We start from the raw sequence: 25,091 nt of genomic DNA on the forward strand, positions 1-25,091 counted from the left end.
AAGGTCCAGACAGTGGCAGTGAAAAGCAGGTGGCCCATGATGCCCTTGTAGTGTCAAAGAAATGTGTTCCTCGGGGATTTAATTATTTCTTTGTAATGTATTATCATTCAATAGATATATTCAAAGCATTATCGGGCTACAAATCCTTATGTTAATTTGTGCAATAAAGCATTTGCAATGGCTGACTAAAAACAATAGCACAGTAGCCTTTAGGCTTCCTATAGTGGGTTATCTTAGTTGTTTCTTTTTCCAATTTTATTTCTGGAAGTGTTTAGGCTGCCCTCCTCGTGAGCTTCCCACCCTCAGCACGATCACCCATCTAATAGACTACTACCTCGTTCTCATCCTAGAATGAGTCTTTCAACGGTCACACATGACGCTGGGCTGTTGTGGGCAACGCTCCTCTCGCAGACTCATGCAACGGCGACCCTAAGCAGCGACCGTTTTTAACGGTTGCTTCCTTCTTTTGTACGACCGAAAAGGGACGCTTTAACGGGAGATTTCGACGATGAGTAGCTTTATGAATATGGCGTGTATTGGAGACTTTGACCCGTTCACCGCTGCCATTCCCGCCACCAAAGTTGAGCTCACGGTGTCGTGTAGGTGAGTAGACTCGTTCAGCATTCCTTCACGTTGCTATTAAGTGGAATCGGACTGCTTGCAGTTTAAGATTAAGGAGAACGGTGCTTATGATGATTGGCGTACTGCAAAATATAAATAGTTTTGTGTCTGAAATTAGTCAAGTTTTCAATACATTTCCATCAAGCATTCTAGCACTAACATTTCATTTTATTTTATGTGGCCAGAAAACAAACGTATGTTAATCATAACCATATGATAAACATTTCAATATATCTGTCAGTTTGACCATGATCATTATTGCTTTATAGGTTTATCAATCAAGGTAAGATTTGAGGAATGTTTAAATCAAGTTTATGACCGTAGAACGTGGTTTTTAGTGTTTCCTGACGTGAAAGCTCTCGCGCTTCCCTTTGGGCTCCAATTAGCTAAACAAACCGCCGTCCAGAAAATGGATGATGCAACTGAGATAATTTATGGATGCTTTAACTGCATCTCCCCGGAGAGATGTGACTTCCAGTCAGATACAAGTACAACTGGAGCCGCATCTGGCTGGCTCGGGCTCCATGTTGCGTAAGAGCCACGCGCCTCCTTCAGCCCGGGGTCCTCGCGGAGTTCCTTCTACCAGAATGAGGTGCTGCTCCCGCGGCTGGTTGGTCACACGGTCAGTCACAAGACTCACTGTGGACATCATTTAACACACACACACACACACACACACACACACACACACACACACACACACACACACACGGGGATTCTCTGAGTGGGTGTGGCTGCACGGTGCACATCAGACGGTCTCTGTCCACTCGTGTGGTGCTGAACTTCCAAATTCTGATTCACATTCTGTCGCTTTCCGCTTCAATGGTGCTGAATATCAGATCGCCATTACAGCTTGTTTCTTTAAGCCAAACTGACCTTTTATTCTGCCTATGTTTATTCTTGTGGCGGTGTATAGAATGGATAAATAGCCTACATAGTTATGAGGTTGTTTTGGATGTATTTTTCGAGGGAATGCAGTTGCTATGCTCTTTGTGGTGACTTAATTGAGAGGGGTTGTAAATTGTGATACTGTCTATTTTCAATATATGTTGAAGTGCATACTGTATGACATTGTTTACAGTCATATAAGATGGTTTATAGGCTTTAAAGCTGGGTCTTGATGATGATAGTTATCTCAGACTCCAATGACTGACCCCTTAAAGTTTTGACAAGAATGGTAATGAGTTAAGTCCTTCAAGGGGACCTTTCAGTCAATTAACCCAGAATCATCAGCATGCCATGCAGTATAGTAAAGCAGAACAGAGAACGCATACATTGATTAGTTCAGACCCAATTACTGTAAGATGTCAATGTACTGACATGTATGTGTAACTGATAGATGCACACACGCACACGCACACGCTCACATGCACACTACATGTTACATTTAAAAACATTATGTAAATTGTAAAGTATTTTGTCTGTAATGCCTTTTTCGTTATGTGTAGGACCCCAGTAATACTAGCAGTCGCCATTGGGGATCCTAATAAAATAAAAATCTGAAACATATCTCCAATCTGCTGCCACAGCAGCCAACCCAAGCAGTGACAATCATGATTTTGTCTGCATTCCACATGGCACCCTATTTCCTATGTACCGTTTACCAGGGCCCATAGCGTGCCATTTGGGCCACAGCCTTATAGTTGATTGATGAGGGACTATCACCCTTGATCTCCCAGTAATATAGTCTGTGTCGTGTGTCTAGATATGTGCTCAAGAGGCTTGCGGCTTCAGGGCCTTAAGGATCAAAAGAGCTTTGATTCTTTATTATGAAACGTTTCATAAGAAGTGGCACATGCCCCCTCTGATGTATCCACTTGTACACTGAAAATACAATTTAAAAATACAAAGATATAGCCTAGTTTCCTTTATGCATAATTCATTCAAATATGTCAGTCAGTGTCCTGATAAAAAAAAGGAGGTGCATGATGCCTCTGTAAGAGAGATTTCTGTTTTGAAAGTGTCCACTTGAGAAAGTGTTAGCCTAGATTGAGATGCAGTCATCTGGATGGTCTGAGCTACAGGAGGGAGACAGTCTTATTATGGGAGACCTTTGGACAGACGAGGCAGAAAGGGTATCCTATTGAAGAATTGACGTGTTGTGATGTGGCTGTATTGAGCAGGGATCCCAACCTTCAGGTTCTTTAGATCCGGGTGGAGCTGCTGGGTCAGTGTGTCACCATGGGTAGGAATGAATGAATGGAGACACTCAGTCTCCTAATCTATGCATACTGTGAATTTATCTCTGTACAGAATACGCCTACAATTTAGAAGCAGTACTGTTCTACTGTGGTCATTTTGATAGTTTGTCCAGATTTAGAAAGGAGCAGTTTTTCTATGGCTCATCAAATCAGGTTGCCTCATAGTAGGATCTGACAGCGAGAGTCTTGAGAATAGGCCTACTAAGGTTTAATTGTTCAGTGTGTGGTTCACTCTTTACATGTGAGCATTATTGGAATCATACATTGACTCTTGGGAGTGAGATATCAATATTGACGTCAGTATCTGACTATTGTGGGAGGGCCCACGTTGCTATTTCAATTCTTATAGACCGGCCTATCAGGAATCAAGCTAAGACCCACGTGCTGACTGTGTGAAGTAACAATGTTTATTGTAACAGTGGCAGGCAAATGGCAGATCAAGGCAGGCAGGGATTGATAATCCAGAGTAGAGGCCAAGGTACAAGACGGCAGGTAGGCTCAGGTCAGGCAGAGTCCAAGGTCAAAAACCAGGAGGACGAGAAAAAGAGAGACTGGGGAAAAACAGGAGCAGAGACAAAAAGCTGGTTGACTTGGACAAACAAAGACTCTGGAGCCAAGAGAATCCCAATACCACGGGAACCTGCAGAGACTTAACCAGCAGGAATTAGATCGTCTCGTTGTGGTTCCTCGACACGCGTAGGTGGTCTGGTGCGTGACCCGGCCTATAGAGTGCCCGTCCAGTGCTCTAACTCCCATGGGAATGGAGAGGGGTTGCCTACCTCGGACGTCAGTGTAACGTCCATGAGACTCATATCGGCCTCCGAGTCGATGAGTACCTGGGGAGACTTGAACTGGTCGCCCCACAGCAGGGTGGCGAGTAAGGGGAGAAGAACAATTATCTTGAAGACCCACCAGTGTACTCACTCCAACAAATGAGCTATGTCTCTTGAAGGAGTGACGGCGCTGTTACCAGCCGGGTTACAGAGGGGCGGGGAGGTTACCGTCGTAGTAGGCTGCCTAGTAGGCAACCCATGGAATTGCTCCCGCAATGCATCCAATGCTAGGTCGTGACGTTCTGCCACAGCCTGGAAACCTTCCATCAGACCGCGAAGCAACTCCTCATGCCTACCAATGGTGGATCCTTGGGAGGAGATGGTGTTGTGGAGGTGGTCCATGTCTGCTGGGTCAGTCATGGCCAGTTCGTACTATCAAGGTAAGACCCAAGTGTAGACTGTGTGAAGTAACAATGTTTATTGTAACAACAGGGGCAGGCAAACAACAGGTTAAGGCAGGCAGGGGTCAATAATCCAGAGTAGGGCCAAGGTACAGGATGGCAGACAGGCAGAGGTCAAGGTCAAAAACCAGGAGGACGAGAAAAAGAGAGACGGGGAAAACCAGGAGCAGAGACAAACCGCTGGTTGACTTGAACAAACAAGACGAACTGGCACAGACAGACAGAGAACACAGGTATAAATACCCAGAGGATAAGTGGGGAAGATGGGTGACACCTGGAGGGGGTGGAGACAAGCACAAGGACAGGTGAAACAGATCAGGGTGTGACAAGGCCCTGATTTGTCATGGAGGTGCCCAGGTCCCCTGGTCTTGTTGCAATTTGCCAGTGAGCTAATAGACCTGTAGCAAAACATTAACAACACTGCAGGATGTAATGTAAAGGCCACAAAAGGTTAAATGGTACAAGATCCAGAGCATAGAGGCTCCAGTGGCCTAAGTCACACGGATCATATATAGGTGTAGGATTTTAATTTGATCACCCTGTTGTTGCAGGAAATGTCCTGCAATTTTGGGGATTTTGTGTTGTAGATATGTGGTAGTTGAGTAGGGGCCTGAGGGCACACAGTTAGTGTGTTGGGAAATCTGTTATGAATGTATTGTAATGTTTTGGGGATCCATAATAAACCCCAGGAAGAGTAGTGGCTGCCTTGGCAGGAACTAATGGGTATCCATAATAAACCCCAGGAAGAGTAGTGGCTGCCTTGGCAGGAACTAATGGGGATGCATAATAAACCCCAGGAAGAGTAGCTGCTGCCTTGGCAGGAACTAATGGGGATCCATAATAAACCCTAGGAAGAGTAGCTGCTGCCTTGGCAGGAACTAATGGGGATCCATAATAAACCCCAGGAAGAGTAGCTGCTGCCTTGGCAGGAACTAATGGGTATCCATAATAAACCCCAGGAAGAGTAACGGCTGCCTTGGCAGGAACTAATGGGGATCCATAATAAACCCCAGGAAGAGTAGCTGCTGCCTTGGCAAGAACTAATGGGTATCCATAATAAACTCCAGGAAGAGTAGTGGCTGCCTTGGCAGGAACTAATGGGGATCCATAATAAACCCTAGGAAGAGTAGCTGCTGCCTTGGCAGGAACTAATGGGTATCCATAATAAACTCCAGGAAGAGTAGTGGCTGCCTTGGCAGGAACTAATGGGGATCCATAATAAATACAGATACTCGCACCACTCCCAGATAGTCCTAACAAAATTTGCTAAGAAGTTATTTTGTTTCTTTTTAACCATTTTAATTGAAAACGATCACAGTAAGGTACTTAATTGTTACCCAGAAAGGATTTGATATTGAGATAAAAATTACTGCATTGGACCTTTAATTTAATTTATATTATAGTTCATACAATAGTTCACATTTCCTGTTGCTGCAGGATTACTTTCTTGTTGTGAGAAAATTATCAAATTAAGATCCCTCATCTGTAGGACAGATGCAGAGAAAGGTGATGGTGGTTTCCAGGGTAACAGTGAAGTAGCAGGACTATAAAGTTGGGTGAGTGGCACGGGACCAGAACCCCTGCCCCAAGGGGGTCACACTTAGTGACTACGTTAATGAGCTTTTCAAAAGGGCCATTTGGTCTCATTAAGGCCCCACCAGCCCTGTGATTATAACTATTTACTTGAGAGAGAGGACAGCAGGCACCTCCATCACTTTCACATACTGGTTGGAGGTTATTTCTCTCTCTCTGTTTCTGTCTGTCTTCTTCAACTTGCTCCTCAAATTGTATTGCGCAAGTTTTACAAAATCATTTCCAGAAAACTCCTGGAGCAGTGTGCTATACAGAGCCGTCAGAAAGTATTCACACGCCTTGACTTTGTCCACATTTTGTTGTGTTACAGCCTGAATTTAAAATGTATTCAATTGAGATTGGTTGTCACTGGCCTCCACACAATACCCCATAATGTTTTTCTAAATGTTTACAAATGAATAAAAAATTAAAAGCTGAAATGTCTTGAGTCAATAAGTATTTAACCCTGTTGTTATGGCAAGCCTAAATAAGTTCAGTAGTAAAATGGACTCACTATGTGTGCAATAATAGTGAATGACTACCTCATCTCTGTACCCCACACATACACTTGTCTGTAAGGTCCCTCAGTCGAGCAGTGAATTTCAAACACAGATTCATCTACCAGGGAGATTTTACCCATCTACCAATAGGGGCATCTATTGGTCGAAGGATAAAAAATAATAAACCAGACATTGAATATCCCTTTGAGCATGGTGAAGTTATTAATTACACTTTGGATGGTGTATCAATACACCCAGTCACTACAAAGAGACAGGCCTCCTTCCTAACTCAGTTGCCGGAGAAGAAGGAAACCGCTCAGGGATTGCACCATGAGGCCAGTGGTGACTTTAAAACAGTTACGGAGTTTAATGGCTGTGATAGGAGAAAACTGAGGATGGATCAACAACATTGTAGTGACTCCACAATACTAACCTAATTGACAGCGTGAAAACAATGAAGCCTGTCCAGAATAAAAAATATTACAAAACATCTATCCTGTTTGCAACAAGGCACTAATACTGCAAAATATTTGGCAAAGCAATTCACTTTTTGTCCTGAATACAAAGTGTTATGTATGGAGCAAATCCAACACAACACATTACTGAGTACCACGCTCTGCATTTTCAGCCACAGTGGTGGCTGCATTAGGTTATGGCTATGCTCTTAATCGTTATTAAGAACTGGGGGTTAAGCACAGGCAAAATCCTACAGGAAACCTTGTTCAGTCTGCTTTTCAGCAGACACTGGGAAATAAATTCAATAACCTAAAACACAAGCCCATATCAACACTGGTGTTGCTTACCAAGAAAACAGTGAATGTTCCTGAGTGGCCAAGGTACAGTTTTGCCTTAAATCAATACTGATCAAAAATATAAACTCAACATGCAACAATTTCAACGATTTTACTGAGTTACAGTTCATATAAGGAAAGCAGTATATTGAAATAAATTCATTAGGCCCTAATCTATGTATTTCACATAAATGGGCAGGGGCGCAGCCATGGGTGGGCCTGGGAGGGCATAGGCCCACTCACTGGGAGCCAGGCCCAGCCAATCAGAATTAGTTTTTCCCCACAAAGGGCTTTATTACAGACATAAATGCTCCTCAGTTTCATCAGCTGTCAGGGTGGCTGGTCTCAGATGATCCCGCAGGTGAAGAAGCCGAAAGTGGAGGTCCTGGGCTGGCGTGGTTACACGTGGCATGTGTAGAACTAAAACACTAGAACTTCTAGTATTCTAGTTCTAGTGTTCTTGTTCTTGTGCTCCAGTACCTGTATTCTAGTTCTAGTGTTCTGTTTCTAGTATTATAGTGTTCTAGTTATAGTGTACTAGTTCTAGTGCCCTTTTTCTAGTGTTCTAGTTCTAGTGTTCTAGTGCTGTAGTTCTTATGTTCTAGTCTTCTAGTTCTAGTGTTCTAGTTCTAGTGTTCTAGTGCTGTAGTTCTTATGTTCTAGTCTTCTAGTTCTAGTGTTCTAGTTCTAGTGTTCTAGTCCTAGTGCTCTAATTTTAGTTTTCTAGTTTTAGTGGTCTAGTTCTAGTACCCTAGTTCTTGTGTTCTAGATCTAGGGCTCTAGATCTAGTTTTCTAGTTCCAGTGCTCTAGTTCTTGTGTTCTTGTGTTCTAGTTCAAGTGTTCTAGTGCTCTAGTTCAAGTGTTCTAGTTTTCTAGTTCTAGTGTTCTTATACTAGTGCCCTAGTTCTAGTGTTCTAGCTCTAGTTCTAGTGTTCTAGTTCTAGTTTTCTAGTGTTCTAGTTCTAGTGCTCCAGTTCTAGTGTTCTCGTGCTCTGGTTCTAGTGTTCTAGTTCTAGTGCTCTAGTACCTGTGTTCTAGTTCTAGTGTTATACTTCTAGTTTTCTTGTGTTCTCGTTCAAGGGTTCTAGTTCTACTGCTCTAGTTCTTGTGTTCTAATTCTTGTGTTATAGTTATTGTGTTCTATTTCTAGTGCCATAGATCTAGTGTTCTACTTATTCTCTTCTGCTTCTAGTGTTCTAGTTCTAGTGTTCTAGTTCTTGTGCTCTAGTTCTAGTGTTCTAGTGCTCTAGTTTTCATGTTTTAGTTCTAATGGTCTGGTTCTAGTGTTTTAGTTCTAGTGCTATCGTTCTAGTATTTTAGTTCTAGTGTTCTAGTTCTAGATCTCTAGTTCTAATGCTCTAGTTCTAGTGTTCTAGTTTTCTAGTTCTCGTGTACTTGTTTTCTAGTTCGCTAGTTCTAGTGTTCTAGTTCTAGTGTACTAGTGTTCTAGTTCTAGTGTACTAGTGTTCTAGTTCTAGTGTACTAGTGTTCTAGTTATAGTGTTTGACTTCTTGTGTTCTTTTTCTAGTGTTCTAATTCTAGAGCACTTGTTCAGGTGTTCTATTTCTAGTGTTCTAGTCTTCTTGCTCTAGTGTTGTAGTTCTTTTGTTCTAGTTCTACTGCTCTAGTTCTAGTGCTGTAGTTCGAGTGTTCTTACTCAAGATTTTTAGTTCTAGTTCCCAATTTTTAGTGTTCTATTTCTAGTGCACTAGTTCTAGTGATCTAGTTCTAGTGTTCTAGTGTTCTGGTTCTAGTGTTCTAGATGTAGTGTTATATTTGCTGTGCTCTTATTCTAGTGTTCCAGTTTTCTAGTTCTAGTTTTCTGGTAATAGTGTTCTGTTTCTTGTGCCCTAGTTCTAGTGTTCTTGTTCTAGTGATCTAGATCTAGTGTTCTAGTTCTAGTGCTCTAGTTCTTGTGTTTTAGTGCTCTAGTTCAAGTGTCCTAGAGCTCTAGTTCCAGTGTTTCTGGTTCTCGTTCTCTGGTTCTAGTGTTCTAGATATGGTGCTCTTGTACTGGTGTTCTAGTTCTAATGTTATACTTCTAGTTTTTTAGTGTTCTAGTTCTAGGGTTCTAGTTCTATTGTTCTAGTTCTATTGTTCTAGTTCTAGTGTTCTAGTTCCAGCGCTCTAGTTCTTATGTTCTAGTTCTAGTGATCTAGTTCTAGTGTTCTAGTGTTCTAGTTCTAGTGTTCTAGTTCTTGTGTTTTAGTTCTAGTTCTCTAGCTCTAGTTCAAGTGTTCTAGTGCTCTAGTTCTAGTGTTCTGGTGTTCTTGTTCTAGTGCTCTAGTTCTAGTGTTCTTGTTCTAGTGCTCTAGTTCTTGTGTTATAGTGATCTAGTTCAAGTGTTCTATTGCTCCAGTTCTAGTGTTCTAGTTCTAGTGTTCTAGTTCTTGTGCTCCAGTAGCTGTGTTCTAGTTCTATTGTTCTGTTTCTAGTGTTCTAGTGTTCTAGTTCTAGTTTTCTAGTTCTAGTGCCCTTTTTCTAGTATTCTAGTTCTAGTGCACTAGTTCTAGTGTTCTAGTTCTAGTAATCTAGTTCTAGTGTTCTAGTTCTAGTAATCTAGTTCTAGTGTTCTAGTTCTAGTAATCTAGTTCTAGTGTTCTAGTTCTAGTGCTCTTGTTCTTTTGTTCTGGTTCTGGTGTTCTAGTTCTAGTGCTTTAGTGTTCTAGTGCTGTTGTTCTTGTGTTCTAGTTCTAGTATTCTAGTTCTTATGTTATAGTTCTAGTTGTTGTGCTCTAGTTCTAGTAGTTCTAGTGTTCTGGTGTTCTAGTTCTAGTGGTCTAGTTCTAGTGTTCTAGTTTTCTAGTTCTAGTGTTCTAGTTCTAGTGTTCTAGTTATTGTACCCTAGTTCTAGTGTCCTAGATCTATGGCACTAGATCTAGTGTTCTTATACTAGTGCCCTAGTTCTACTGCTCTAGTTCTAGTGTTCTTGTTCTAGTGCTCTAGTTTTGGTGTTCTAGTTGTAGTGTTCTAGATCTAGTATTCGGGTTCTAGAGATCTAGTTCCAGTGCTCTAGTTCTTTTTGTTCTAGTGTTCTTATTCTAGTGTTCTAGTTATAGTGCTCTAGATCTAGTCTTCTTATACTAGTGCCCTAGTTCTACTGCTATACTAGTGCCCTAGTTCTACTGCTCTAGTTCTAGTGTTCTTGTTCTAGTGCTCTAGTTTTGGTGTTCTAGTTGTAGTGTTCTAGATCTAGTATTCAGGTTCTAGAGATCTAGTTCTAGTGTTCTAGTTCTTTTGGTCTAGTTATTTCGTTCTATTTCTAATGCTCTATTTCTTGTGTTTTAGTCCTACACACACCTCTATCATCACACACCTCTCCCATCACACACACCTCCCATCACACATCCCCCATCACACACCTCCCATCACACACCTCTCCTACACACCTCTCCCATCACACTTCTCTCCTACACACCTCTCCCATCACACACCTCTCCTACACACCTCTACCATCACACACCTCTCCTACACACCTCTCCCATCACACACCTCTCCTACACACCTTTACCATCACACACCTCTACCATCACACACCTCTACCATCACACACCTCTACCATCACACACTTCTCCCATCACACACCTCCCATCACACACATCCCATCACACATCTCTACCATCACACACCTCTACCATCACACACCTCTCCTACACACCTCTCCCATCACACACCTCTCCTACACACCTTTACCATCACACACCTCTACCATCACACACCTCTACCATCACACACCCCTCCCATCACACACCTCTCCCATCACACACCTCTTCCATCACACACCTCTACCATCACACACCTCTCCCATCACACACCTCTACCATCACACACCTCTCCCATCACACACCTCTACCATCACACACCTCTACCATCACACACCTCTCCCACACACAGCTCTACCATCACACACCTCTACCATCACACACCTCTCCTACACACCGCTCCCATCACACACCTCTCCCATCACACACTCCTCCCATCACACACTCCTCCCATCACACATCTCTCCCATAACACACCCCTCCCATCACACACTCCTCCCATCACACACCTCTCCCATCACACACCTCTCCTACACACCTCTACCATCACACACCCCTCCCATCACACACCTCTCCCATCACACACCTCTACCATCACACACCTCTCCCATCACACACCTCTCCTACACACACCTCAACCATCACACACCTCTACCATCACACACCCCTCCCATCACACACCTCTCCCATCACACACCCTCCCATCACACACCCCTCCAATCACACCTCTCCCATCACACACCGCTCCTACACACACCTCTCCCATCACACACCTCTCCCATCACACACCTCCCATCACACACCTCTACCATCACACACCTCTCCCATCACACACCTCTACCATCACACACCTCTATCATCACACACCTCTCCCATCACACACACCTCCCATCACACACCTCTACCATCACACACCTCTACCATCACACACCTCTACCATCACACACCTCTACCATCGCACACCTCTCCTACACATCTCTCCCATCACACACCTCTCCTACACACCTTTGCCATCACACACCTCTACCATCACACAGCTCTACCATCACACACCCCTCCCATCACACACCTCTCCCATCACACACCTCTCCTACACACACCTCTACCATCACACACCTCTCCCATCACACACCTCTCCCATCACACACCTCTACCATCACACACCTCTACCATCACACATCTCTACCATCACACATCTCTCCTACACACACCTCTCCTACACACCTCTCCCATCACACACCTCTCCCATCACACACCTCTCCCATCACACACCTCTACCATCACACACCTCTACCATCACACACCTCTCCCACACACACCTCTCCCACACACAGCTCTACCATCACACACCTCTCCCATCACACACCTCTCCCACACACAGCTCTACCATCACACACCTCTCCTACACACCTCTCCCATCACACACCTCTCCCATAACACATCTCTACCATCACATACCTCTCCCACACACATCTCTACAATCAAATACCTCTCCTACACACCTCACCCATCACACACCTCTACATCACACACCTCTCCCATCACACCTCTCCTACACACCTCTTCCATCACACACCTCTACATCACACACCTCTCCCATCACACACCTCTCCTACACACCTCTTCCATCACACACCTCTACATCACACACCTCTACCATCACACACCTCTACCATCACACACCTACACCATCACACACCTCTCCCATCACACACCTCTCCCATCACACCTCTACCATCACACATCTCTGCCATCACACATCTCTCCCATCACACACCTCTCCTACACAGTTTCCCATCACACACACACCTCTCCCATCACACACCTCTCCCATCACACACATCTACCATCACACATCTCTACCATCACACATCTCTCCTACACACACCTCTCCTACACACCTCTCCCATCACACACCTCTCCCATCACACACCTCTCCCATCACACACCTCTACCATCACACACCTCTACCATCACACACCCCTCCCATCACACACCTCTCCCACACACACCTCTCCCACACACAGCTCTACCATCACACACCTCTACCATCACACACCTCTCCTACACACCGCTCCCATCACACACCTCTCCCATCACACACTCCTCCCATCACACACTCCTCCCATCACACATCTCTCCCATAACACACCCTCCCATCACACACTCCTCCCATCACACATCTCTCCCATCACACACCTCTCCTACACACCTCTACCATCACACACCCCTCCCATCACACACCTCTCCCATCACACACCTCTACCATCACACACCTCTCCCATCACACACCTCTCCTACACACACCTCAACCATCACACACCTCTACCATCACACACCCCTCCCATCACACACCTCTCCCATCACACACCCCTCCCATCACACACCCCTCCAATCACACACCTCTCCCATCACACACCGCTCCTACACACACCTCTCCCATCACACACCTCTCCCATCACACACCTCCCATCACACACCTCTACCATCACACACCTCTCCCATCACACACCTCTACCATCACACACCTCTATCATCACACACCTCTCCCATCACACACACCTCCCATCACACACCTCTACCATCACACACCTCTACCATCACACACCTCTACCATCGCACACCTCTCCTACACATCTCTCCCATCACACACCTCTCCTACACACCTTTGCCATCACACACCTCTACCATCACACACCTCTACCATCACACACCCCTCCCATCACACACCTCTCCCATCACACACCTCTCCTACACACACCTCTACCATCACACACCTCTCCCATCACACACCTCTCCCATCACACACCTCTACCATCACACACCTCTACCATCACACATCTCTACCATCACACATCTCTCCTACACACACCTCTCCTACACACCTCTCCCATCACACACCTCTCCCATCACACACCTCTCCCATCACACACCTCTACCATCACACACCTCTACCATCACACACCTCTCCCACACACACCTCTCCCACACACAGCTCTACCATCACACACCTCTCCCATCACACACCTCTCCCACACACAGCTCTACCATCACACACCTCTCCTACACACCTCTCCCATCACACACCTCTCCCATAACACATCTCTACCATCACATACCTCTCCCACACACACCTCTACAATCAAATACCTCTCCTACACACCTCACCCATCACACACCTCTACATCACACACCTCTCCCATCACACCTCTCCTACACACCTCTTCAGTCACACACCTCTACATCACACACCTCTACCATCACACACCTCTACCATCACACACCTCTACCATCACACACCTCTACCATCACACACCTCTCCCATCACATCTCTACCATCACACATCTCTGCCATCACACATCTCTCCCATCACACACCTCTACCATCACACACCTCTACCATCACACACCTCTACCATCACACACCTCTATCATCACACACCTCTCCCATCACACACACCTCCCATCACACACCTCTACCATCACACACCTCTACCATCACAAACCTCTACCATCACACACCTCCCATCACACACCTCTACCATCACACACCTCTACCATCGCACACCTCTCCTACACCTCTCTCCCATCACACACCTCTCCTACACACCTTTACCATCACACACCTCTACCATCACACACCTCTACCATCACACACCCCTCCCATCACACACCTCTCCCATCACACACCTCTCCTACACACACCTCTACCATCACACACCTCTCCCATCACACACCTCTACCATCACACACCTCTACCATCACACATCTCTACCATCACACATCTCTCCTACACACACCTCTCCTACACACCTCTCCCATCACACACCTCTCCCATCACACACCTCTACCATCACACACCTCTACCATCACACATCTCTCCTACACACCTCTCCTACACACCTCTCCCATCACACACCTCTCCCATCACACACCTCTCCAATCACACACCTCTCCCATCACACACCTCTACCATCACACACCTCTACCATCACACACCTCTACCATCACACAACTCTCCCACACACACCTCTCCCACACACAGCTCTACCATCACACACCTCTCCCATCACACACCTCTCCCACACACAGCTCTACCATCACACACCTCTACATCACACACCTCTCCCATCACACCTCTCCTACACTTCTCTTCCATCACACACCTCCACATCACACACCTCTCCCATCACACACCTCTCCTACACACCTCTTCCATCACACACCTCTACATCACACACCTCTACCATCACACACCTCTACCATCACACACCTCTACCATCACACACCTCTCCCATCACACACCTCTCCCATCACACCTCTACCATCACACATCTCTGCCATCACACATCTCTCCCATCACACACCTCTCCTACACAGTTTCCCATCACACACACACCTCTCCCATCACACACCTCTCCCATCACACACATCTACCATCACACATCTCTACCATCACACATCTCTCCTACACACACCTCTCCTACACCTCTCCCATCACACACCTCTCCCATCACACACCTCTCCCATCACACACCTCTACCATCACACACCTCTACCATCACACACCCCTCCCATCACACACCTCTCCCACACACACCTCTCCCACACACAGCTCTACCATCACACACCTCTCCCATCACACACCTCTCCCACACACAGCTCTACCATCACACACCTCTCCTACACACCTCTCCCATCACACACCTCTCCCATAACACATCTCTACCATCACATACCTCTCCCACACACACCTCTACAATCAAATACCTCTCCTACACACCTCACCCATCACACACCTCTACATCACACACCTCTCCCATCACACCTCTCCTACACACCTCTTCCATCACACACCTCTACATCACACACCTCTCCCATCACACCTCTCCTACACACCTCTTCCGTCACACACCTCTACATCACACACCTCTACCATCACACACCTCTACCATCACACACCTCTACCATCACACACCTCTCCCATCACACCTCTACCATCACACATCTCTGCCATCACACATCTCTCCCATCACACATCTCTCCCATCACACACCTCTACCATCACACACCTCTACCATCACACACCTCTATCATCACACACCTCTCCCATCACACACACCTCCCATCACACACCTCTACCATCACACACCTCTACCATCACACACCTCTACCATCACACACCTCCCATCACACACCTCTACCATCACACACCTCTACCATCGCACACCTCTCCTACACCTCTCTCCCATCACACACCTCTCCTACACACCTTTACCATCACACACCTCTACCATCACACACCTCTACCATCACACACCCCTCCCATCACACACCTCTCCCATCACACACCTCTCCTACACACACCTCTACCATCACACACCTCTCCCATCACACACCTCTCCCATCACACACCTCTACCATCACACACCTCTACCATCACACATCTCTACCATCACACATCTCTCCTACACACACCTCTCCTACACACCTCTCCCATCACACACCTCTACCATCACACACCTCTACCATCACACATCTCTCCTACACACCTCTCCTACACACCTCTCCCATCACACACCTCTCCCATCACACACCTCTCCAATCACACACCTCTCCCATCACACACCTCTACCATCACACACCTCTACCATCACACACCTCTACCATCACACAACTCTCCCACACACACCTCTCCCACACACACCTCTCCCATCACACACCTCTCCCATCACACACCTCTCCCACACACAGCTCTACCATCACACACCTCTCCTACACACACCTCTACAATCAAATACCTCTCCTACACACCTCACCCATCACACACCTCTACATCACACACCTCTCCCATCACACCTCTCCTACACACCTCTTCCATCACACACCTCTACATCACACACCTCTCCCATCACACACCTCTCCTACACACCTCTTCAATCACACACCTCTACATCACACACCTCTACCATCACACACCTCTACCATCACACACCTACACCATCACACACCTCTCCCATCACACACCTCTCCCATCACACCTCTACCATCACACATCTCTGCCATCACACATCTCTCCCATCACACACCTCTCCTACACAGTTTCCCATCACACACACACCTCTCCCATCACACACCTCTCCCATCACACACATCTACCATCACACATCTCTACCATCACACATCTCTCCTACACACACCTCTCCTACACACCTCTCCCATCACACACCTCTCCCATCACACACCTCTCCCATCACACACCTCTACCATCACACACCTCTACCATCACACACCCCTCCCATCACACACCTCTCCCATCACACACCTCTATCATCACACACCTCTACCATCACACATCTCTCCTACACACCTCTCCTACACACCTCTCCCATCACACACCTCTCCCATCACACACCTCTCCAATCACACACCTCTCCCATCACACACCTCTACCATCACACACCTCTACCATCACACACCTCTACCATCACACAACTCTCCCACACACACCTCTCCCACACACACCTCTCCCATCACACACCTCTCCCATCACACACCTCTCCCACACACAGCTCTACCATCACACACCTCTCCTACACACACCTCTACAATCAAATACCTCTCCTACACACCTCACCCATCACACACCTCTACATCACACACCTCTCCCATCACACCTCTCCTACACACCTCTTCCATCACACACCTCTACATCACACACCTCTCCCATCACACACCTCTCCTACACACCTCTTCAATCACACACCTCTACATCACACACCTCTACCATCACACACCTCTACCATCACACACCTACACCATCACACACCTCTCCCATCACACACCTCTCCCATCACACCTCTACCATCACACATCTCTGCCATCACTCATCTCTCCCATCACACACCTCTCCTACACAGTTTCCCATCACACACACACCTCTCCCATCACACACCTCTCCCATCACACACATCTACCATCACACATCTCTACCATCACACATCTCTCCTACACACACCTCTCCTACACACCTCTCCCATCACACACCTCTCCCATCACACACCTCTCCCATCACACACCTCTACCATCACACACCTCTACCATCACACACCCTCCCATCACACACCTCTCCCATCACACACCTCTACCATCACACACCTCTCCCATCACACACCTCTCCCACACACAGCTCTACCATCACACACCTCTCCTACACACCTCTCCCATCACACACCTCTCCCATAACACATCTCTACCATCACATACCTCTCCCACACACACCTCTACAATCAAATACCTCTCCTACACACCTCACCCATCACACACCTCTACATCACACACCTCTCCCATCACACCTCTCCTACACACCTCTTCCATCACACACCTCTACATCACACACCTCTCCCATCACACACCTCTCCTACACACCTCTTCCATCACACACCTCTACATCACACACCTCTACCATCACACACCTCTACCATCACACACCTACACCATCACACACCTCTCCCATCACACACCTCTCCCATCACACCTCTACCATCACACATCTCTGCCATCACACATCTCTCCCATCACACACCTCTCCTACACAGTTTCCCATCACACACACACCTCTCCCATCACACACCTCTCCCATCACACACATCTACCATCACACATCTCTACCATCACACATCTCTCCTACACACACCTCTCCTACACACCTCTCCCATCACACACCTCTCCCATCACACACCTCTCCCATCACACACCTCTACCATCACACACCTCTACCATCACACACCCCTCCCATCACACACCTCTCCCATCACACACCTCTACCATCACACACCTCTCCCATCACACACCTCTCCCACACACAGCTCTACCATCACACACCTCTCCTACACACCTCTCCCATCACACACCTCTCCCATAACACATCTCTACCATCACATACCTCTCCCACACACACCTCTACAATCAAATACCTCTCCTACACACCTCACCCATCACACACCTCTACATCACACACCTCTCCCATCACACCTCTCCTACACTTCTCTTCCATCACACACCTCCACATCACACACCTCTCCCATCACACCTCTCCTACACACCTCTTCCATCACACACCTCTACATCACACACCTCTACCATCACACACCTCTACCATCACACACCTCTACCATCACACACCTCTTCCATCACACACCTCTCCCATCACACCTCTACCATCACACATCTCTGCCATCACACATCTCTCCCATCACACACCTCTCCTACACACCTCTACCATCACACATCTCTACCATCACACATCTCTCCCATCACACACCTCTCCCATCACACACCTCTCCTACACACCTCTACCATCACACATCTCTGCCATCACACATCTCTCCCATCACACACCTCTCCTACACACCTCTACCATCACACACCTCTACCATCACACACCCCTCCCATCACACACCTCTCCCATCACACACCTCTACCATCACACACCTCTACCATCACACACCTCTACCATCACACACCTCTCCTACACACCTCTCCCATCACACATCTCTACCATCACACACCTCTACCATCACACACCTCTACCATCACACATCTCTCCTACACACCTCTCCTACACACCTCTCCCATCACACACCTCTCCCATCACACACCTCTCCAATCACACACCTCTCCCATCACACACCTCTACCATCACACACCTCTACCATCACACACCTCTACCATCACACAACTCTCCCACACACACCTCTCCCACACACACCTCTCCCATCACACACCTCTCCCATCACACACCTCTCCCACACACAGCTCTACCATCACACACCTCTCCTACACACACCTCTACAATCAAATACCTCTCCTACACACCTCACCCATCACACACCTCTACATCACACACCTCTCCCATCACACCTCTCCTACACACCTCTTCCATCACACACCTCTACATCACACACCTCTCCCATCACACACCTCTCCTACACACCTCTTCAATCACACACCTCTACATCACACACCTCTACCATCACACACCTCTACCATCACACACCTACACCATCACACACCTCTCCCATCACACACCTCTCCCATCACACCTCTACCATCACACATCTCTGCCATCACACATCTCTCCCATCACACACCTCTCCTACACAGTTTCCCATCACACACACACCTCTCCCATCACACACCTCTCCCATCACACACATCTACCATCACACATCTCTACCATCACACATCTCTCCTACACACACCTCTCCTACACACCTCTCCCATCACACACCTCTCCCATCACACACCTCTCCCATCACACACCTCTACCATCACACACCTCTACCATCACACACCCCTCCCATCACACACCTCTCCCATCACACACCTCTACCATCACACACCTCTCCCATCACACACCTCTCCCACACACAGCTCTACCATCACACACCTCTCCTACACACCTCTCCCATCACACACCTCTCCCATAACACATCTCTACCATCACATACCTCTCCCACACACACCTCTACAATCAAATACCTCTCCTACACACCTCACCCATCACACACCTCTACATCACACACCTCTCCCATCACACCTCTCCTACACACCTCTTCCATCACACACCTCCACATCACACACCTCTCCCATCACACACCTCTCCTACACACCTCTTCCATCACACACCTCTACATCACACACCTCTACCATCACACACCTCTACCATCACACACCTACACCATCACACACCTCTCCCATCACACACCTCTCCCATCACACCTCTACCATCACACATCTCTGCCATCACACATCTCTCCCATCACACACCTCTCCTAAAGTTCCATACACACACACCTCTCCCATCACACATCTCTCCCATCACACACATCTACCATCACACATCTCTACCATCACACATCTCTCCTACACACACCTCTCCCATCACACACCTCTCCCATCACACACCTCTCCCATCACACACCTCTCCCATCACACACCTCTACCATCACACACCTCTACCATCACACACCCCTCCCATCACACACCTCTCCCATCACACACCTCTACCATCACACACCTCTCCCATCACACACCTCTCCCACACACAGCTCTACCATCACACACCTCTCCTACACACCTCTACCATCACACACCTCTCCCATAACACATCTCTACCATCACATACCTCTCCCACACACACCTCTACAATCAAATACCTCTCCTACACACCTCACCCATCACACACCTCTACATCACACACCTCTCCCATCACACCTCTCCTACACTCTCTTCCATCACACACCTCCACATCACACACCTCTCCCATCACACCTCTCCTACACACCTCTTCCATCACACACCTCTACATCACACACCTCTACCATCACACACCTCTACCATCACACACCTCTACCATCACACACCTCTCCCATCACACACCTCTCCCATCACACCTCTACCATCACACATCTCTGCCATCACACATCTCTCCCATCACACACCTCTCCTACACACCTCTACCATCACACATCTCTACCATCACACATCTCTCCCATCACACACCTCTCCCATCACACACCTCTCCTACACACCTCTACCATCACACACCCCTCCCATCACACACCTCTCCCATCACACACCTCTACCATCACACACCTCTCCTACACACCTCTCCCATCACACACCTCTCCCACACACAGCTCTACCATCACACACCTCTACCATCACACACCTCTCCTCCACACCTCTCCCATCACACACCTCTCCCATAACACACCCCTCCCATCACACACTCCTCCCATCACACGCCTCTCCCATCACACACCTCAACCATCACACAGCTCTACCATCACACAGCTCTCCCATCACATATCACTCCCATCACACACCTCTCCCATCACACACCTCTCCTACACACCTCTCCCATCACACACCCCTCCCATCACACATCTCTCCCACACACCTCTCCCATCACACACCCCTCCCATCACACACCTCCCATCACACATCTCTACCATCACACACCTCTACCATCACACACCTCTACCATCGCACACCTCTACCATCGCACACCTCTTCCATCGCACACCTCTCCTACACACCTCTCCCATCACACACCTCTCCTACACACCTTTACCATCACACACCTCTACCATCACACACCTCTACCATCACACACCCCTCCCATCACACACCTCTCCCATCACACACCTCTACCATCACACACCCTCCCATCACACACCTCTCCCATCACACACCTCTACCATCACACACCTCTACCATCACACACCTCTCCCATCACACACCTCTCCCATCACACACCTCTACCATCACACACCTCTACCATCACACACCTCTCCTACACACACCTCTCCTACACACCTCTCCCATCACACACCTCTTCCATCACACACCTCTACCATCACACACCTCTCCCATCACACACCTCTACCATCACACACCTCTACCATCACACAACTCTCCTACACACCTCTCCCATCACACACCTCTCCCACACACAGCTCTACCATCACACACCTCTACCATCACACATCTCTCCTACACACCTCTCCCATCACACACCTCTCCCACACACAGCTCTACCATCACACACCTCTCCTACACACCTCTCCCATAACACACCCCTCCCATCACACACCTCTCCCATCACACACCTCTACCATCACACACCTCTCCCATAACACACCCCTCCCATCACACACCTCTCCCATCACACACCTCTACCATCACACACCTCTATCATCACACACCTCTATCATCACACCTCTCCAATCACACACTCCTCCCATCACACACCTCCCATCACACACCTCCCATCACACACCTCTCCCATCACACACCTCTACCATCACACCCCTTCCTCCCAGACCCAGAGTCGTCTCCGCTCTCCTGTCGTCTCCGCTCTCCAGTCGTCTCCGCTCTCCAGTCGTCTCCGCTCTCCAGTCGTCTCCGCTCTCCAGTCGTCTCCGCTCTCCAGTCGTTACACACATTTGATGTGAACAGCCCAATTCTATCTCTTATTATCACTTCTATATGGTTTCAGCCAACTAATGGGCTAGTGTAGCTCTGCTCTGACAGAGGCATGCAGCGGTCAGCCAGACCGACATAGTGTGATACCATCTGGGGCAGGCTGGGATCAGCACAACATGGGTGGCTGGTCTAGATACATCACTAACGATCAACGCCCAAAGACACTTGCTGCACTTGGCTGCCTTGTCACAGAACAAATGCTGTGCGGTGCCCCCCTGGCTAGCATGATAGCGAAAACCAAACCCTATTTCTCCCTATTTCTCGCCCTCTCTCGCTCTGTCTCTCTGCGTATCTAGTGGTCTGTAGATGCCTGCCTGATGGACAACTATTTTTCTTCTAGTCTCTTAAATAAGTCAGAGTTTCACAGCTCAGAGCTTCAACAAAACAGAGCATGAAAGGTTGATGGAGTTTAATGTATTATCTGGCAGGAATTCAAGTTGTGAGCGCTTTTGGGTTTTCTTAGGCTCTTTTCTGTGTTTGACCTGGACTCACCACCCGGTGCAGCACAGTGTGGCATACAGTGCTATTAGAAACTAAACAGAGTAACAGACCCACTCTTCTGCTGCTGCTAACGTATCACACACACAAACACTGCTAATGAGGCATGCTGGGACACCTCTCCCACTGTGCATCTGATGTTGTGTGTCGGGGCGGCACATAACATGGTGTTGTTGTGGTGGTGTTGTTGTGGTGTTGTTGGGTTGTGGTGGTGTGGTGTTGCGGTGGTGCGGTGTTGTTGTGGTGATGTGGTGTTGTTGTGGTGGTGTGGTGTTGCGGTGGTGCGGTGTTGTTGTGGTGATGTTGTGGTGTTGTTGTGGTGGTGTGGTGGTGTTGTGGTGGTGTTGCGGTGTTGCGGTGTTGTTGTGGTGGTGTTGCGGTGTTGTGGTGGTGTTGCGGTGTTGCAGTGTTGTTGTGGTGGTGTGGTGGTGTTGCGGTGTTGTGGTGGTGGTGTTGTGGTGTTGATGTTGCGGTGTGGTGGTGTTGTGGTGGTGGTGGTGCAGTGTTGCGGTGTTGTTGTGGTGGTGTGGTGGTGTGGTGGTGTTGTGGTGGTGTTGCGGTGTTGTTGTGGTGGTGTTGTGGTGTTGTGGTGTTGATGTTGCGGTGTGGTGGTGTTGTGGTGTTGTGGTGGTGGTGCAGTGTGGTGGTGTTGTGGTGGTGTTGCGGTGTTGTTGTGGTGGTGTGGTGGTGTTGTGGTGTTGATGTTGCGGTGTGGTGGTGTTGTGGTGGTGGTGGTGCAGTGTGGTGGTGTTGTGGTGGTGTGGTGGTGGTGTTGATGTTGCGGTGTGGTGGTGTTGGTGGTGCAGTGTGGTGGTGTTGTGGTGGTGCAGTGTTGTGGTGGTGGTGGTGCAGTGTGGTGGTGTTGTGGTGTTGATGTTGCAGTGTGGTGGTGTTGTGGTGGTGGTGGTGCAGTGTGGTGGTGTTGTGGTGGTGGTGGTGCAGTGTGGTGGTGTTGTGGTGGTGGTGGTGCAGTGTGGTGGTGTTGTGGTGGTGCAGTGTTGTGGTGGTGGTGCAGTGTTGTGGTGTTGTGGTGGTGGTGGTGCAGTGTGGTGGTGTTGTGGTGGTGCAGTGTTGTGGTGGTGGTGGTGCAGTGTTGTGGTGTTGTGGTGGTGGTGGTGCAGTGTGGTGGTGTTGTGGTGGTGGTGGTGGTGCAGTGTTGTGGTGGTGGTGGTGCAGTGTTGTGGTGTTGTGGTGGTGCAGTGTGGTGGTGTTGTGGTGGTGTGCATATGTAATCTGGCCCCCTGCTTGTTAACGGTGGGGTACCTCACTGGCTTGGAGCATCTGGTAGGAAATGGGACTTTTCTCTTCAGTGCAAAAACGAATCGCGAAATGGCTATAGGCTGTACTGGATGAATGGAGAAATCACTTGGTAAAATGGTAGTTAGGGTAAATAATAATGACTATATAACTACTTAATAACATATTTAAAATAACTAATTTAAAGCAACAACAAAGAAGTTACTGCAAACAACCAACACAGTTTATTTCCCATCTGACATCAGTGCACGTGCAATAGAACAGCAGAATATATAGTGAATGTATGCAAACAACCATTTTTCCCATCTGACATCAGTACACGTGCAATAGAACAGCAGAATATATAGTGAATGTATGCAAACAACCATTTTTCCCATCTGACATCAGTGCACGTGCAATAGAACAGCAGAATATATAGTGAATGTATGCAAACAACCATTTTTCCCATCTGACATCAGTGCACGTGCAATAGAACAGCAGAATATATAGTGAATGTATGCAAACAACCATTTTTCCCATCTGACATCAGTACACGTGCAATAGAACAGCAGAATATATAGTGAATGTATGCAAACAACCATTTTTCCCATCTGACATCAGTGCACGTGCAATAGAACAGCAGAATATATAGTGAATGTATGCAAACAACCATTTTTCCCATCTGACATCAGTGCACGTGCAATAGAACAGCAGAATATATAGTGAATGTATGCAAACAACCATTTTTCCCATCTGACATCAGTGCACGTGCAATAGAACAGCAGAATATATAGTGAATGTATGCAAACAACCATTTTTCCCATCTGACATCAGTGCACGT

General features: G+C 47.7%; 1 protein-coding gene across 1 annotated transcript in view; it reads left to right on the top strand.

Moving 5' to 3' along the window:
* Nucleotides 1-372: 372 nt before the first annotated feature.
* Nucleotides 373-25,091, top strand: part of LOC106561599 (copine-8) — an 87,546-nt gene continuing 62,827 nt past the window's right edge. Inside the window, exon 1 of the mRNA XM_045688455.1 lies at nt 373-603. Coding sequence (XP_045544411.1) covers nt 509-603 — 95 coding nt within the window. The 5' untranslated portion in view covers nt 373-508. The remainder of the gene's footprint in view (nt 604-25,091) is intronic.

This window comes from Salmo salar, chromosome ssa10 (assembly GCF_905237065.1).
Source record: "Salmo salar chromosome ssa10, Ssal_v3.1, whole genome shotgun sequence".
NCBI lineage: Eukaryota > Metazoa > Chordata > Actinopteri > Salmoniformes > Salmonidae > Salmo > Salmo salar.